This window comes from Melanotaenia boesemani, chromosome 15, assembly GCF_017639745.1.
Source record: "Melanotaenia boesemani isolate fMelBoe1 chromosome 15, fMelBoe1.pri, whole genome shotgun sequence".
Classification (NCBI taxonomy): domain Eukaryota; kingdom Metazoa; phylum Chordata; class Actinopteri; order Atheriniformes; family Melanotaeniidae; genus Melanotaenia; species Melanotaenia boesemani.
In genome coordinates, this window is record NC_055696.1 from 1,030,877 (window position 1) to 1,050,207 (window position 19,331).

The following is a 19,331-nucleotide window of genomic DNA, read 5'->3' on the forward strand; positions in this document are numbered from 1 at the left end:
CTTTAAAGCTATTAAATGACTCGTGATTATGGTGCTGTTTACATGAGAAACATTAGGCTGCTAGTTCCTTGAGCTGAAGCATGCAGCTCCAGAGAGCTGGTTTCAAATTTCTGGTAAATATACTTGACACAAAAGAAATAAACTTTAAGTTAACAGGTGCAAAAAAGTGTCTGGAAATATGTGATAGAGGGAAATTGTTCTTAATAACTCATCAATAATGCAGATGGAATATTCCAAAAGGAAGAAGTTTCAGTTGTGGGAATTTTCTTACCAATGATGTCACTAAATATATTACTACACAGCCCACTCTGCATAAATTGAGGAAACCATGCGCTACTTGAACTGGCCCTGTTGTAATCTCACATCTGTGGGTGGGCCACAGAAACTTCACCACGCAGACGGCTTGTTCCTGAATCCAACAACTTGTTTGTTTTGGACACAGCTGAAAATATGTCACTACCTTCTATGTTATCCGAAGTCCGATAACCTGCTTCTTTAGTAAATGATTTCTTAAGAAACTGGCACAATGACCTTCAGGCAGGCTTCAGGAAATAAAGGTGTGTGTGGTGTGTTAGACTTGCCTAAAAAACAGTAAAATAATCTCAAAATGTATTCTGACACTGACAGGAAGCCAATGCACAAAGACCTGGCCCTGCAATGACTTTTTATACATAAACTCAGTCTTATACATAGATGTCTGTTTTACACTAAATTAAAACTAAAAATATGTGTATTCATGGTACAGTGTGGCCTACTTCTGTCTTCAAAACTGAGAAAACATCACTAGTAGCAGAAAGACATTTCCCATAAAAAAGGTGCTATGAAGGCAGAGTTTAGGCTACTGTATAATTTTGTTGGCTATTTGACTGACATGCTCTCTTGGCACTTTTCCATACTCCATAAGAAGTGCAAGTTTAGACAAAGGATAATAACAACAGCCTTAGACTACAGCACATTCCTCCATAGATTTTATACTGTACATAAACACTGTTGGGAAAAGGCTGTCAGTGTAACTATGTTCTTTACCATTTATGAAAACAAACATCCTGGCACTGTCAAGACGGTTTCACCAGGAATCTGTGATGGGGGTTGCTGTAGAAACAGCTCAGTCACTGATCCAGATGGTGTCTTTTTACTGTAGTTTCATCCTGGACTTAACACAGATCCCAAACTTAAAAAGAACGTATAGAAGTATTTAACATGTCTTCATTGGTGTGTTCAGAAAATAAATCTGTGCATCCTTCTGAATAAACACACAACTTCAATAAGAGAGACTTGGTTTTAAATCATCATCCAGATATTGCAAAATAACAACATGCCATTCCCCCAAGTGTTGTGACGGAAGCACAAACTCCAGTTTTGGCCCGCAGGGAGAACAGGAAGATTTTATGAGTCAGCGTCAACATATGCACAAATGAGCGTCATTTGAGGGTTTTTTCCCCAGAATGTCAATTTCCTTTTGACTTCGGACTGGTTGCACCTACTAAAACGGCTGGCACTTTATATTTGAATGTCCTGTATACAGGAAAATTATTAGTAAAGGTGCCTTGTCAGTGGAGGGATGAGTCATGTTGGGAATGCCCAAGTTGCCGAGGTGGAAAACAAGCTGCATTAAAGCACTTAAAATACAAATGTAATGTCATTGCTGCACTTAGCATACTTCTTATTAGCTGACACTTGTCTGCATGAATAATTCTTAAAGTTAGAAGTTAAAAACTACAGTGTACACGTCAACTTTGTTTTGTTCTTTTTAATGGTTTCAGTGCACAAAATCTACAGAGTGATGATTAACCACATCTGATGTGCAGGGTAAAGTGGTGTTAAGACAAACTGTAAAAGCACTTGTATGCCCACAGTTACAGCAGCACAATATTGCTTTCAGCTAAATAACATGAACATGACAACATTTAGAACCTGCAGTACTTAGCAAATTTACTGTTTTTGTTTAGCATGTTAGCATAGCATTTTGTACACGCGGCTACAAAGAAAAAAAGAAGTCAGCTATTTCTGATGTTAAGGTAGTGTTAGGAAACCTGTGTTAACGATTGTTGGCAGTTTCATTAATGGAAAATATGCTAATATGTACGGAAGCGTATTGCATTCACTTGAAAAAAAAAGCTTTGTTTTTCTGAATTAACGAGATAAAAAAAAAAAAAAAAAAAAACTTATTTCAACTAGATGTTATGTGTCCGTTGGCATTATTAACAGGCTTAATCTGGTTTTGTTTCTTACAACGAGGAGCCAACATGTCCCGTTTGTTGAGTTTAATTCACTTTTACTTTGTTTTGGGATTGAGACATTGGGAAATACTTTTGTCTCTTAGTTATGTAGATGGGATCATTATTAGTTTGTCTACTTTGCGAAGATACTTGAGGACTTTGCGCTTATTCAGACGTAAAGCCCCATCGGATATTCTGGACGTGGCCACGTTTCTTCAAGATCAGTTGGTTAGATGTGGTATGCTCCACGGATATAAACTGATGCATATGAAATGCATTCAGGCAGGCTACGTGGTGACACAGGAGAAATTCAGGAGATTGCTAAAAATATTGGATCCCTGTGGAGTGCAGCTGAGACACCGGAACCGTCTTCGGCGACGTATGTATCAGAACCCAGGCCCGAACTTTTTTGGCATGTGGATTCTTACGACAAACTCAAACCATATGGAATCTGCATCAATGGTGCAATAGACGGATTTTCACGAATGGTGATTTGGCTACATGCATATAGCACCAACAGCTATCCCAGGGTAATTCCTGGTTACTTTACTGATGAGGTGCTGTCAAAGAATGGGACTGCCACCCGGATACGGTCCGACCTGGGGACAGAGAACTGTTATGTGGAGCAGATGCAGAAGTTCATGAGACATGATCATTTGGATGAATTTTCAAAAAGATGCTACCTGTATGGTTCAAGCAATCACAACCAACGGATCGAGAACTGGTGGGGCTTTTTAAGGAAGCAACATGCACAGTTTTGGATGAATACGTTTCAAGATCTAAAAGACTCTGACTACTACTCATACAGTTTACATGTCTTGAAATGATAGAGGTAAGAAAGAAATGTGTTTTTATAATGTGTAACTAAATTATAATTATTTTCAAGTTTTCCCACCCTGTCCTACAGGAATGCACTTAAGCTTGTGGAGTAGAAAGTAGAAAGAAAATGTTGGAATTCTTAAGTGCCCTGTAGCAAATGATCATGAAGGTACACAAAAGTAGTAGTTACTGGTCAGGTACTGATTAGTTAATGATGCGTTCCTCAGTAAGTACTTGGTATGATGCTTGATTTTTTTAGGAAGTAAACAATATAACAGATAATGACCAGTCAATGATTAAGTAATGACTTATTACTTAGTAAGTGATGAACAAGTAAAGGTAAGATGACACAGCAGTACAAGAATATATAAATGGTACTGCTTTTCATCCTTACAAAGGCTTCTAAAACCACCAGGAAACAGGTTTTTGACTAAATGAGCTGTTCACTCAACTAGTCAGAGTAATCCAGTACTCACATGAAGAATTTCTCTTTTGTTCCTTAATAAGCCTGGTTTTTGTGGTCACCAGTAAGTACTGGTTAACTACCCATTACTTACTGATTCGCCCCCAAGGTGTTCCCTAGTAACGAAGCAAATTTTGCGTCCAGTATTGTAAAGTGTTACCAAAAAAGCTAAATTAAAGTATGATGAAACGCAAGAAATGAAAGTTACAAACTGAGAAGCTAACAGTTGTTTAAAAAAAATGAAATAAAAAAACAAATAGAAAATTGTTAACATTGATTTCAAACAGCCGAGAGTTTCAGCAGACCTGCAGGTTTCTGGGAGTTTGTTCCACATGTGAGGAGCATAAAAGCTGAATGCTGCCTCTCCACATTTAGTTCTGACTGGGAACGGAAAGTAGACCTGACCCTGATGACCTGAGGGGTCTGCTTGGTTCATAACCAACCAGAAGATCCTGAATGGATTTTGGTCCTAAACCACTCAGGTCTTTGTAAACTAACAGCAGGATTTTGAAGTCAGTTGACAGACAGGAAGCCAGTGTAAAGATCTGAGGACTGGAGTTTTAGGATCTACTTTCCTGGTCTTAGAGAGGACTGGAGTTCTAGGATCTACTTTCCTGGTTTCAGTGAGGACTGGAGTTCTAGGATCTACTTTCCTGGTTTCAGTGAGGACTGGAGTTCTAGGATCTACTTTCCTGGTTTCAGTGAGGACTGGAGTTCTAGGATCTACTTTCCTGGTTTCAGTGAGGACTGGAGTTCTAGGATCTACTTTCCTGGTTTCAGTGAGGACTGGAGTTCTAGGATCTACTTTCCTGGTTTCAGTGAGGACTGGAGTTCTAGGATCTACTTTCCTGGTTTCAGTGAGGACTGGAGTTCTAGGATCTACTTTCCTGGTTTCAGTGAGGACTGGAGTTCTAGGATCTACTTTCTTGGTTTCAGTGAGGACTGGAGTTCTAGGATCTACTTTCCTGGTCTTAGTGGGGACTGGAGTTCTAGGATCTACTTTCCTGGTTTCAGTGAGGACTGGAGTTCTAGGATCTACTTTCCTGGTCTTAGTGGGGACTGGAGTTCTAGGATCTACTTTCCTGGTTTCAGTGAGGACTGGAGTTCTAGGATCTACTTTCCTGGTCTTAGTGGGGACTGGAGTTCTAGGATCTACTTTCCTGGTTTCAGTGAGGACTGGAGTTCTAGGATCTACTTTCCTGGTCTCAGTGAGGACTGGAGTTCTAGGATCTACTTTCCTGTCTTTGCAGCGTTCTGGTTCTTGGGTTCGTGCTATGGGACTGCTGCTGATGGCCTGGGTCTCTGAGCCGCCCAAGTCTGCCTCTAGCCTCTGTAGAGGCGTGGTCGCATTTGCACGATCTCACTTATCTCTGCTCAGTCCTGACTCTTCATACTCTGCATGCTGACACAGTGACTGAGTTGTCCAGTGGGTTTATACACAAGCTATTTTTGTTTAGAGGTTTTTATTTTATTATTATTTTTTTATGGGTGTGTCTTAGGTACTTTGGTTGTTGTTGTGATACATCTTGCTGTTGTTGTTTTGGTCATTTTTTTAGGAACTCTTGATGATTGTCAGCTTAGTTTACCTGTAAAAGCTGTAGGAAATTCCCTGCTGTGTTTCTGTACAGGTGTAGCAGCTGCTTGTCTGCTGTTAGGTTGGATTGAACCTATCTATCCATCTGCTCTATTGTAGTCTCTACTTCCTTTTTTCCACTTTCCTTTTTTACTTCTCTCCATTACTGTCCCTTTTTTTCTCTCTTCTTTCCCCTTTGGTCAGGTCCAGCAAGATTACATAAATTCCATAGTACCAAATATATATGATAAAACAATTTATTTAAACAAATAAATAAATAAAAATTTAATTATCAAGAGGAGCCTGATACCCATAAAGCTCCTCTTAGCAGAGCATAACACAGCAGCCAGACCATCATTCGGCTGCTACAATACTGGACAGGACAAGTTAAAAAACATAAAATAAAATAAACAGAATTCTGGATTTCAACTTGGGAAGAGATAATCTGGCAGAGAGGGGGAGACTGGAAAGTGTTGAAGTAGTGCAGTGAGCAATGAAAAACAAAGACGCAATTGGGAAAACCAGGTGGACTGAATCAGACTGATGAGCACTGGCAAGGCAGAGCAAGGAACATGACAAATATGTGTGTTTTTGGCCTCTATGAGAAGGATGGAGTATCCAGAGAGAACCCCTACATGCACAGGGAGAACATGCAAATTTCACACAGAAAGACTCCAGTCAAGATTGAAATCAGGGATCTTCATGCAGGAAGGTGACAGTCGTAATCACCACTCCACCAAGCAGCCCATTATCACAGATCCTTTAAAAATGCAACAAATGTGTTAAATGAAGCAGATGTCAAGGGTCTGAGAGGCCTAACACTGAGTTTAATCTCTATAATTTTAATGAAGAGGAAAATTGCTAAGTGTGCAAAAATTGAACAAAAAAAAGGACTAGTTCCCTCAGATGTCACTAAGTCCTTTTTTTTTGTTATTTCTGAGGATTCTTTTTGCTGATTACACATTCACATTGTCCCCGAAAGACTCATTCAAAGGAATCTGAATTTTATCTTTGTAGCACTTCCTGAAAGTCATCTTCATCATAATGGATACTGTCAATCTCATCACCGTCCAACTGCAGGTTAAAACAGCATTCCAGTTCCCATGAAGCTTCAAACAGATAAGGCCAATAAGTTGTGCAGGAATGTTGATAAAATATCTACATGTAACTCAGAATTTTGAGCCAGTTAGAACTGATTTCCTGCAGTGACTGAAATAAATAAGGGGTCTCACATTTCTTTGAAGAGACATAAAAGAAAACTCTGCTGTGCGTGGAGCCACCTTGCAGGTCTTGTTGGGACATGAGCTTTCACATATGCGATAATTAACAGGTGGCCCCAGCCACTGCTTTGCATACAGCACGGTGTACCTACAGCTGCACAGGCAGATCAAGTCACTGGGAGAGCTGCCTGCTGAACATGAAGATGCTCTGGATGAGTCTTCTGACTCTAGTGATGCCCAGCCAGATTTATGTGGTGGCTTTTCCTCTTCGCACCCCCAAACTGCCAACAAATCCTCCTGCTGGACTATCTGAAGCTGACAAGGAGTTTGCAAAGGTAATTATCACTTTATCTGCAGAATATAAGCATGCAATAATGGCTCATTTACCTTTCATCATTCAAGGGCTGAATTTCCTTCAAAAACATCTCTAATGCCCTGACTTTAGACTTTTAATACACTAAAAATGGTAAAATTATAAATAGCAGAAATATCTAGTTGGAATTGTTTCATCTCTTTAAACATACCATGTTGTGTATTATCCACATTTATGTTCTTTTCACTCATTTGTAAGTTTTGTTTAGCCTCGTAAAGAGTAGATAAAATGTGTATGAAAATGAAAGCTAAACTCAAATTATGAGCACGTGACAATAAAGTTTCTTCAAGATAAGACTGCAGGCTGTGTCTGACCTTAAAGAACTGGCAAAGCTGCTTTGGGTTTTCCACTTAAAATAACTTTCCTGTCATTGAATACATAATTATTTGAATTATTTGAATAAGAATGGTGCAGTTAGACACTTCACTTATATTTGCACAGTCTTCACCTGAAGCAAAATGTGGTGCACTGATAATGACTGAGGGAGATGCGATCGATTGCCAGTTGGCTCCACATTCAGTTTGACTCGCTTCTCACAACAGCAGCAACATGACAGATGTGATGTCTGTCTACAAAGCCTCATCTCGTGGTTACAGAATGAAATCAGATGGGAGCAGCAGTCAAAATTAAAAAAAGCCCCACATGCTTTGTTTCTTCTGCACGCAATTAGCCTTGAAAGACATTAAAGACTGTAAGTTCCATCATTAAATGTGGTCTAGATGTTGGAACAACCTTAAAAAGATTACAATCTCAGCACCCATGGATTTTGAATATTATGTTTAAAAAATAATTTTTTTCAGTTATATTTTTGTCCTGAATAATAATAATAACAACAACAACAACAACAACACATTTAATTAATTTTCTTTATATGAATTATGAATTGGAATAATGAGGGTTAAATAATAAATTTGATTGAATTACTTTATAATAGGATTATAATCTGTAAGCACCTTCAGATGACATAATTGTGCTATAAAATTAAAGCTCAACTGAATATCTGTTAACGGTAAGGGTGGATGGCAGAAACCTCACAGAAATAGAGATGATGGAAGTAAAGAGAGGTTCAGTAACAACAAAAATCTGGGAATTGTTCAAGTCCTGAAAAAACTGTGGCGATGCAGAGTAGCCGGAGTTTTCCCAAATGCAGACAATCTAGTGGCTGAATCCAGGAAACGAAAACCAAAAGGTCATGCAGTCAGTCCTCAGCTGAACAGAGAGGGACAAGAAGATAGGGTGACTTTCAAGTCAAGACAGGGAATAAAACTCAACTGTTAGATGGCCGTACAACACCGCTGGGAAGCAGACGAGCTGGCGCTGAATGAAGCGCAATCCCAGGCTTTTATGGTGGAGCCAAATCAGGAAGAGCTGTGTCCATTAATCAGCCACACAGTAGAGCTAGGAGGAGGGAGGAGGAAAAAACACAAAACCTGACAATATCCCTTGTTGTTTTAATGCTTTAGGAACTTATTGTACAATTTCAATTCCCAAGAAGTTGTAAAAATCTAAATTAAAAAAGAATTCCATGATTTAAAGATCTCATAAAGCCATATTTTAGAACATAAACAATAAATCAGATGTTGAGACTGAGATATTTAAACTTTTCACAGAAAACTTGAGCTCATTTTGAATCTAGTGGCAGCAGCACTGACTCTCTGCATGGGCTCAGGAAGACGTCCAGAAATCAGTGTCTGTGAACAGAACTCACCAAAACATCATGAAACCAGAAATCTGACAATGACGGTCCAGAAATGGTGAGCAGCTGGAATCCTGCATCAGACCAGAATGGGACAGCATTCTTCTCCCGAAACTCCAGCAACTGGTCTCCTCACTTCCCAGATGTTGCTAACAGACGAGGGGATGCTGCACAACTTCTTACAGACACCTTGCTGCTATCATATTCAAAATGAGCTATTACTTTCCATGAAAAGGTAAAATAACTCGGTTTCAACATATGATATGCTGCTTATGTTCTATTGGAAATAAAATATAATGTTATTGTCATGATTATGGGATATGTGTGGGTCCTGGCATGATCCTGGATCTTATGTTGAAATTAGTTAAGACCTTGTTTTGGGATCGTGTCATGTTGGAGTTCTTGTGTTATAGTCAGGTTTTGTTATGTTATTGTTAGGATCATGTTTTAGCTTCTGGTTCTAGGCTGAAGTAAAGTTAAGAATTTGTGTTACTCAGGTTATGTTTTCAATTAGTATGTAGGTCATGGGTTTTTGTTCAGGCTCCAGGTTCGTTAGGCTGATTCCTTTCACCTGTTTGTGTTTGTATTCATACTCCTGGGTTTGTGTTATTCATTGTCGGGTCCTCGTGGTTTCTACATGGTTTCACCGGGTTTCCCTGTTACAGTTTGTCTGAGTTTTTCATATTTCTTATTAGTCTTAGTTTGAACTTTTGTTATGTCAAGTCTTGTTTTGGGCTGGAATAAAATCACTCTTCATCTGCACAATTCTGCCTCCTGTCCTCGACTGCCTGCGAGTGGGTCCACACTCTTCCTTCCCCTGGAAATCATTACAGTTATGAGATTTGCAAATCATTGCATTCTGTTTTTATCCCAACTTTCTTTCGGACTGGGGTTGTGTTAGTTCAGATATGTATGGTATATTTAGTGGAGACATCGTGACTGAAATGTTTAACATGAATGTTTCCTCACAGCTGTTGGTGTTCATAAATGAATAAAATACATTTTGCTCATGGAGCTGCAGATATCCAGTAAGTCAAAGAATGAAGAACCTTCTGCCTTTGTGCTGTTGATGTTGACACCTGCAATTACACACGTGCAGCAATGTTTCTGTACTGTCATTAAAGCTTAGAAAAACTGCTTGGAATGTGCACTTTAACGTTATTTCATCAGTATGTTTGAGAGTTTGTGTCTCAGTTGGAGCATGATAGTGAGTAAAAAAGATAATATCAATAAGTTGATCCTCTGGAAAAGTCATACCGAATTGTTAAAATACTGAGGCAGGAAACTTTTTCTCTGCTTGAGTGATACGAAATATGTTTTACAGGAGTATCTGCTGCACTTCTACGGCTACCAGCCCAAATCAGAAAGACAGAGGAGGGCTGCAGGCAGCAGTGACGATGTCAACAAGAAGTCAGATAAGTTGAAGGAGATGCAGCAATTCCTCGGATTGCCTCCGAGCGGAAAGCTTGATAAAGAGACTCTTGCTGTTATGAAGAAGCCGCGCTGTGGTCTTTCAGATGTGGAGCCATTTGAACACACATTTCGCTGGAAAAACAGAACACTCAGTTACAGGTTAGAAAATACCAGAAAGATGGATTAATGACATAGAGATGCTTTGAGCTCAGTGCTGATGCAAGCAAAGCAATAAAACACAATGCCAACATGCTAACATGTAAGACGTTTATCATGTTCACCATAATAGTTATAGCTATTGCAACTGAAGTAGAGATATTCCAGCCAAATGACTAAACTTATTTTCTTGCTAGAAGAATCAAAAGGACTCCCCAAAACTTTTTCCACAATCTGTTTATGTTTGGATCATTTACTACAATGGCTGATGCATCAGGGCATCAATGCCACAAGACAGAGAAACTAGGTACTTTGAGAAAGCAGCCCTCCATTCATCGTCTGGGTACCATGAATGTTTGCCAACAGCATAACTGCAGTTTATCTATGTGATCTAAGTTTCAGCCAAAGTGGTGAACAGACACACTACTGTCCACAGATCCCCAACTGCTCCCCAGTGTAACTATGATGAGATGAACATGTCACACCAGCCATAATGAATTAATCTAAGCAAAAAAATTCTACTATCAGGATCACTGAAGACAAACTCCCAGGACCAGCCTCGGAAGTTCACAAAGTCTTCAAGGCAGCATGGAAGCTCTGGTCCCGCGTTGCACAGCTGAAGTTTCACAAGCACAGGAACAAGGCGGATATAGTTATATCCTTCAACAGTCACGGTGAGTTGAAATGTCTGACATCCCACTGCTCCAGACACTGACACACAGGTTAATGGATTACCTCAGTGTTTAGTATTTGATGTAATGCAGCACTGTTTGTTGCAGATCATCAGGATGGCACTCCGTTTGATGGCAAAGGAGGAATCCTGGCTCATGCTTTCCCACCAGCATCTGACACTGGAGGGGATGTGCACTTCGATGCCGATGAAGACTGGAGTTTGAATTCTACTGGTACCGTACTGAAAATCTGTTATCAAGATAGATAGAAGCCAAGTAAAATCATAAAAAAGAGAACCACTATTAATAAAACTGCATAATATTCGTAAATAAAAATAAAATGACTATAACCAGGTGTTACTGGAGGTTGTTAAAAAGCCTGATGGTTGTGGGGATGAAAGGCCTTTCTAAACCGTTCTGCCGGCAACGCAGCGAGATGAGCCTCCTGCTTCTGTTGCTGCTTTGTGCAGGAAAAGGGCTGTACAGAGGATGTTGTTGTCCAGAGTGGCCTGAACTTAGCCCCTGTGCGCCTCTCCCCCACCGTCTCCATGTCAAGGTGTTGTTCTCAGAACGGAGCCAGGCTTTTTGAGCTTATCCAGTCTCTCTCTGTCCTTATCTTTAAAGCTGCCTCCTCAGTATACAGCAGAAAAAACGCCACTCGTGATCTTTTTTTGACTTGTAGGAATACGGGCCATTTCAAAAGTGCTAATCTCTTTTATTACAACAGAAAGTCATCAGAATAACAACTAATAAGCCTCATCGTGAAACAATTATTCCATTATTTCTTTAATTACGCATACTGACATTTAATAAATAGATTATAAATTAATCCAAATTTCTTATGAAGCTAAGAACAATTACCTCCTAATATCCAGTAGATGTTTAAAATGAGAGAAAAAAATATTTTGTAGAACCCAGGAAGCAACATTAAATGTCACTGTTTCTGTTACGGGTGTCAAATGTTATAATAATTGCCCTGAAAATATAAAAAATTGTCATTCTTTGAAAGTTATAGTATAATATAGTGCAGTATGTTATACTGTAGTAGTACTGTAGTAGTACCGATGTATGAGACACCTCGAGAGGTCATATAACGGACTTTGGTGTAAATGATTTACTTATTTTCCTTGTAAAATATACTAAAATTTAAATGAGTACTTGTGTGTTCATGTCCTTCTGTTGGTGTTAATAGAAGCTTTTGCTTCTGCCTTGTTGGTTTCTTGATTTTTCATTTCATATATATATATATATATATATATATATATATATTGTATGTGCCTCCATTGGAGGAATCAATTAACTAACCAATAAATTCCTGGAAAACAGGAAAATATTATAAACTTTTGATAATAATGACATGTAAAAGTGTGGCTTATACCAGTGTGTGTGTAGTGTGTAAGATATATTACATTTTGTTTGAGAACCTTAATTAGAGCTTGAAAGTACTTGCATCTGGAGTATTACACAACAACAACACTGTCAATTTTAAAGTTAAATGATGATCTTCTGTAACTTGTGCTGGATTGCATCAGCACAAATCTGACCAAGTAGTTGTCCTTACACAGCTTGTCTTTCTGCCTCAGGTTTAAGCCTGTTTGCCGTTGCAGTGCATGAATTTGGTCATGCACTTGGTCTTTATCACTCTCCAGACCCTGGAGCCATCATGTACCCAGTATACAACTCTCCCCCCAAAAATAAGCTGCAGCTCTCTTATCGTGATGTCAAAGACATCCAACGTCTTTATGGTGAGTGCAGACCCAAATGTTTATTTTCACCATCTAGCTTTTTAATACTGCACAGCATCTCGGACGTTTTGGGAGCGCTGATACACATGTGCATGTGTGACGTGCACGTCTGTTTAGCCACCATTAACGGTAAACATACACAATATTTGGACCAACATGCTGCCATCCAGTGTTACTTATTTCAGAAACACAATGTGAAACCACACAAAGCACATCTCATGCATAGCTGTCATCCACTAAAACATTCACTGTAATAAACATTTTATAAGGAGGCCCTGACTCCTGAATTCTCTTCCAGTATTCAGTTTTTTGTAACATACTTTGTGAAAAATATTAGTCTGAATTTTGTTAAATTTTGTTGTGCAAATTAATACTAAACCATTACTGGTTTACTACCTCATGAGGGTTCAAAACCGTAGCTAAAATGACACCAGTATGCTGTAAGCCAACTATAAATAATGCACTTGAATGGGTCTGTTATATTAACAGTGTATGAAATGATCAAGCACCAGTAAAAGTTAAGCACCAGTGTTGCTGAGGAGGATGCTAAATCAAATTCTGCTTGGTGCTCCAGAAAGGCTTGGACCAGCCCTGATATTATTTACTATACATGAGTTTTTAATAATAGCTTGTCATATTAAAAATCAAACCATGAAGGTACTGACTGATGTATACTAATGGAATGTCTGCTTAAACAACCGAGAGAGAAATATGATGGGAGACAACATCAAAACATGGCTCTTCAAAGCAAATCACAAACACAGATTTTGAAATGTCATGTTTAGTATACGTCGAAACTCTTGCAGAGATGTGACTTTGGTTTAGAGCTGCTTTGTTTTCTTGTAGATTACAATGTGTGCTTGGAGCTGTTGACTGCATGTGAAAGCAAAATTTTCAGTAAAGTTTGTTTTAAAATGGCACATTTTATTTTATTTTATTTTTTTTTTACCATTTAAGGTGCTAGTCCCAAATATGCTTTGCTGAAAAAGCTTCCTCCAAGAACACCTCACAAGTGTGATCAAGATCTGTCGTTCGACGCTGTAACTGAATTACAACAAGAGATCGTGTTTTTCAAAGGCAGGTGTGTAAAACTATAAACTATGACTACATTAGACCTTAATTCCTGATTGCTTGATCAGTGAAGATGGGTTTACCGCAGGGTTTCTCAATGCTTTCTTAACTCTCAGGTTTATGTGGCGCAAGCATCCTCAGTTTACTGAAACAAGGATCACCCTGATCAACAGCCTGTGGCCAGATGCTGTTCCCTCCAACTTGGATGCTGTCTATGAGAATGTGGAGGGGAATTTTCTGGTGTTTTTCAAAGGTTATTTAACTTAGTACTCTAACAGAAAGGAGCACACATTGTGCTCCTAATTAACTTAAAAATAGGAGATATATCTGTCAAATGTGTGTGTATAGGTCTATAAATTTGTAAAAGAAGTCATTTCCTTGCAGGTCATCAGTACTGGAAGATGGTGCAGTCAAAAGTCAAGGAAGGATTTCCCAGAAAAATTTCAGACTTTGGCTTCCCCTCCAGAATAAAATCTGTGGATGCGGCTCTCCACTTCAGAAATGAACGATACACTGTGTTCTTCACTGGCCAAGAGTGTTGGAGGTATTTAATTTCCTGATTGTGTCTCACAGCATGCTCCTCATGCTAAGCTAACTTTGTGCTAGCTCTCGCTCTCAGCTGTAGACTGTTTCAGCTTACATGTAGTGCTTATCTAAGACACAAACCCTGTATGTAGAGATTGTCTTGGGGGAAAAAAACAAAGAAAACCAGACGGGATGTTTATCTGCAGGGCCTCTCAAGCTAGGCCTTTCTGTGCGTTTGCATGTTCTCCCTGAGGATGCATGGGTTCTCCCTGTGATTCTGAATCGGAAAGAGCGGTATAGAAAATGGAGGGTTGGCAGAAAGATATGACTGATGATAATAGGTGCTTAAGAACAACACTTTTTGACATATAAATCTGGTACAATCAGGGTTAGAATTACAGGGGAGTTAAGGGGAGCTCCTGTGCCTTTCAGGGGAGCTGAGCCCTAAAAATAGTTCACTTTCAGGTTACATTAAATTTTTTATGTAAAGCACTTTGAATTGTCCTGTACATGAAATGTGCTATACAAATAAACTGCCTTGCCTTTTAGAAAGGTTCCTGGTGTGTTTTGAAAAGAAAATCATTTATTTGTAGTTTATTTATTTAAATTAATTAAATCCTCCAAATGTGATCCGTTCTGTTTTCTTCAGCACCGTGGACAGTTGTTTGTAGCGTGCAGTGAGCGTCCCTCCCTGTTTCTGATTAAACAAGCTGCATACAGTAGCAGCAGATATATATATATATATATATATATATATATATAATGTGAATGTACATTTTTTTTTTTGTAGTAACCATATTAAAGACTACTTTTACTACTCCTGGTTAAATACACTGATCAGCTGTAACATTTTGGCGGCCTGCCTAATAAGTAGGTTTTCATAATGCTTCTACCTGTTCTGACAAGTCAGGACATAAACAAAGAACATCTAAGCACGTTGTGCTGTGTCTAGTAAAGGGATGTTAGCCATACCACTGGGATGTGCTAATTATGTGGTAGGATCTTTGTGAGTCATTCATATGTCACCAGACCCCATCAGACTGGCTTCTTAAAAACTGGGGTGCAGGAAAAATCTCATAATTTTTATTTTTTCTTCCGAATCCTGTCCAGGTGTTAGGGTAGTGTTGGAATGGAGTGCTGCTGCCATATGAAAGAGGATGTGACCAAACCAACTGGTGTTACTGTATATACCTACAATTAGTTTGACTCATATGAGTATTTCCACATAAAAGCTGATGACGGCGTCAAGTGTTTTGTTTGACAAACCACTGAGTCGTCATGAAGAGGAAGGAGGTAAAAGGTCTGCATGCTGCGCCTTCAGCCATGGGATTTAATGTATTATGTGATTAAGACCAACAATTCATCTGTCAGCTACCTGACAATTTTTTCTAAAACACTTTTCTCCCTTTGGGGTTGAATTTAATTGAAAACGTGAAATGTTTGAGCTCAAATTTTTTTTATTTTTATTTTTTTTACAGTGCAAGCTTTCCATTCATAGAGGACATAACTTATGTACACGTGAACATAACACAAGACAATAACATTTTAGCCTTTATTGCTGGATTTAGGCTGGAACATCAGTAGGCTAGGGTTGGAAATAAAAACTACATTCCTGTTGCAGGTTACCGCCTCTGTCGTATGGTGCATGTGCCACGTAGCACTTTAGAATTTCTGAGGTTCACTAAAGTCAAGGACAAATCAGCTGTGGTTTCTAGTTAGTGGAAGATTGTTTGTTTTGCACTAAGGTGGTTGTCTTGTTTATTTTCCAAATGTATATTTTCTGCTGATGTTTTCTTTTATGTTCAAATACCACACTCATATATCACTCTTAATATTAAAAGGTGCAAATTAACATTGGTTAATTTTTCTGAATTTACTGCCTCAGTAAGGTTAAAATCCATACTGGTATGATGCAATCCCGCCACTAATAATGAATTTGAGTGTGTTACATTTGCAGTAAATGATCAAGCACCAGTAGCTCAGTACCAGTGGTGGTTGTGGTTATTAGGGGTCCTCTAAATTTAATTCTGCTGAAGGCTCCATGATCAAGATGAAAACTTTTTCTCTTGAAAATGCTCTTGATATTACAGATACAGGTGACCACGAACAGAACCTTGTGGTATCCCTGGTAGTTTCTAGTAATTCAAGACCTTAATAACAGATTGCTTTTGTTCTGTCAGAGAAATAAGATATCAACATAATTTATTTGGTAAGTAAGAATCACTGGTAAAAGTATCAAAAGCTGAAGACCACTGGTCTCGTTTTTTTATTTTCTTTGAGAACAGGACAGATTTTCCTTCCAAGATAGACTTCTGTGGAAGTCCAGATGGCAGGTTTGTCATTTAGGTTTAGTCTTAGAAACAGATCCGACATACAAGATGGAAAAAAAAAAATAACCCAGCTGATGAAAATAGTGGACCAGTTTGGCACAGTAAATGCTCAGAGAAGGTCAAATATAATTTAGAACAAATTTAGTGGTTCTGCCATGATATGATTCAAACTTTAACTCAGATTCATGATGCTCATCAGTAAGATGTCCACAGCTGATTTTCATGCTTTGGATATCACCAGTAATGTGTAATTGAGACTGAAGAACTTCTGAGGATGCAGACATAGATACAGACTGTCTGCTCCAGTTGAAACCAGTGCTGGCTGACACACACACACACACACAGAACATGTAGCAACAGATACCGCAGGAAAGACGCAATCTGCTTTCACAGGTGTGCAACATTAAGTAACCTGTAACAAAATTTCCTTTTTCGCCGTGACAGCAATGGATGAAACTTTGCGGAAGTTTTATTAGAAAAATTAAAGATTTTTTATTATGATCCACATGTTGTAAAGTGGAAATATTCCTTTTAAGAGTTTAAAATTTCTTTGACCATATTGTTAACATATGATGAAGTAAAGAAATCTGCCTGTTCAGTGACGCAATAATTAAAACTTCAACTCCAGTTTGTGTGAAAATCTTTTGTTTATGATCAGGAATATGACAAATTAAGTACACGTGTAGAGAGTAAACCACACTAGACAGACCACTTCCTTTTACGTGTTGATGTCATACAGAATTTTCCCATGTGAAGCAGCAGGATGGATGGCTGTGATCATCACATCTGTTTTTAATCTAAAATGTGTTTTAAGCTAATTAAACATGACATCAACCAAAGATTCTTTGGGAGAAATTGCAGGTTCATATAAGCAGGAAATCAAAGACCAAGCTGTTATATTATGTACTTTGTATGATTTAATGTGCAGGTATAATGAGCAGCAGAGCAGGATGGAGGGATCACCGGTGCCCATCGAACAGGAGTGGCCGGGGATTCCAACTCCGATTGATGCAGCTGTCTTCCATGAGGGTAGTTACATTACCTTTCTTATCCCTTTAAGAGGAGATGGCACATAACCACAAGCTGTCTCTCTATGTAATGAGAACGTGTTAATAAATGTTAATCACAGCGGAAATCCTATTTTTACGGTGGGACACTCCGTTTAAATGTGTGTTACCAATGTCAACCCTCCGATACCAAAACCCGTCCTGAAAAGCAAAAAGCATCGTTTGCAGCAAATTCCACAAAAAGCATTTTCATCTTTACAAAAGTCAGAAGGCCACATGCCTTATATTATCAATAAAGAATCTTTATTTTCCACAGGATTTGTGCACTTCTTCAAGAGAAATCTTCATTTCCAATACGACTTTGTCTGGAAGCGGATCATATCAACCAGCTCAACTAGTGACCTTCTGGAGTGCCATTTGGAGACAAATAAGGAATCATATGCAGAGAAGCGAAAGCTACAAGACGGCCCTAAGTGGAGCTTCATGATGAAGAGGTTGTGTGTGAATAAACACAGTTACAGAATAACCACAACGTGTGAAATACAAAACAGGGAACTGATGAATAAACTAAGGAAGTGGTGAAAAGTCTTACCTCAGCTTGTCAGAATAATGTGAGAATGAGGTTTGCATCTATTATCAAAGCTCATTTTATAAATCAAATTTATTTTTTGTTCTAATATATTTTCTATTCTTTTTGTAAATATGGAAAAACTGTTGCAGATATATGGAACACATGACATCTACTTGATCAAGAGATATTAAAGCAAATAAAAATTATTTTCATGATTCTGTATTTCCTTCAGTTTTGTGATTTCTTGTTCAACTTTAATCAGAACAACGTTGTTATTACAACACAGTCGTTGCTGCTCCCGTCTGTCCAGGTCTTCCCATTAACAAAGATGAAGTGGAAATGGGTCGGTGCAGGTCTGAACAGACTGCAGGTTTTTTCCAACATTAAGGTTTCAGAAGAGATGATGATGATGATGAAGACTTCATTAATGAATGATTTCCTGTATGTAAGAACTGTAAACCTATGACACCTTCGATGACGGATCCCTGCTCCAGGGTCCAGATCTTTTGTGTTGTCGTCCAGCTGGAGGCCTGCCACTCAATCAATCAATCAATCAGTCAATCAATCAATCAATCAATCAATCAATCAATCAATCAATCAATCAATCAGTCAATCAGTCAGTCAGGTTTTATGTGTGTGCCACTTTTTATACAAAACTGAATGCAGAAGATTTTATATATTTTACAAAAATAAAAATACAATAAAATAAAACAAATATCACAAACAGCAAATCCCACCAGACTCACCTTAACTCTAAAATCACACACATGCAATATTTAGAAGGTCATGAGGATTATAGAGGAGAAAAACTGAAAACTTCACTGCATTTTGGGGAGAAAAAAAGGAGAAAAATCAGGAATTTGTATGTGCAAAAACCAGTCAGTGAGAATTATTAAGTTATATAAGAGCATTAAATTAAATTAAATTAAATAACAGTAAACTAAATGAAGGATTGAAAAAATGAACTAAATTTTGATTTGAACTGAAATGGGTAAAATGTCATTTTTAGGTCCATTTAGTAGCAGCTCTGGGTCATTTCTTGCAGACGTTATCAGTTCAAAGTCTTTATTATTCATTTTTACAATAAAACCTACAGAAATGAAAGATTTTTCACTTGATTTAAATTTTGTTTTCCATGATGTTGAATCTTTTGTGCTTCATCAATGATAATACAGTAGAGCTGATTTTATTCCACATGCAGGGTGAATTCTTCATGTAGAAATTTTTATTTTAAATAATCACTTAAGATGGTTTAAATGAGGGATTATTGAAACTCTTTTCATGTGACATGAAGCAGACCTAGAGGTGTCTTCATAGTCATGGTGTGTTATTTGGGAAACTTTTGTGCCAGATGAGCAATCGATGCCGGACTTCCTCTCTTATCCAGTGACTCAAGCAGGTAATTACTCAACACACCCCGTCTTCAGCCTATATAATCGCTGCCTCCAGCACTGAGAGACAAGTTGAATTCAGCAAGGA

General features: G+C 38.3%; 1 protein-coding gene across 2 annotated transcripts; it reads left to right on the forward strand.

The window, feature by feature from the left end:
- Window positions 1-6,334: 6,334 nt before the first annotated feature.
- LOC121654463 (collagenase 3-like) lies at window positions 6,335-18,056 on the forward strand. 2 transcript variants are annotated; one of them, XM_042008620.1, is made up of 10 exons: window positions 6,335-6,629; window positions 9,688-9,935; window positions 10,461-10,606; window positions 10,712-10,837; window positions 12,187-12,348; window positions 13,306-13,429; window positions 13,536-13,672; window positions 13,804-13,963; window positions 17,203-17,303; window positions 17,598-18,056. In XM_042008620.1, the coding sequence occupies exons 1-10, from the start codon at window positions 6,492-6,494 to the stop codon at window positions 17,861-17,863; spliced, it is 1,608 nt and encodes a 535-aa protein (XP_041864554.1). In that variant the 5' UTR covers window positions 6,335-6,491; the 3' UTR covers window positions 17,864-18,056. The 2 variants fall into 2 exon arrangements, with proteins under 2 accessions (XP_041864554.1, XP_041864555.1); XM_042008621.1 differs by lacking the exon at window positions 9,688-9,935.
- The last annotated feature ends 1,275 nt before the right edge of the window (window positions 18,057-19,331 follow it).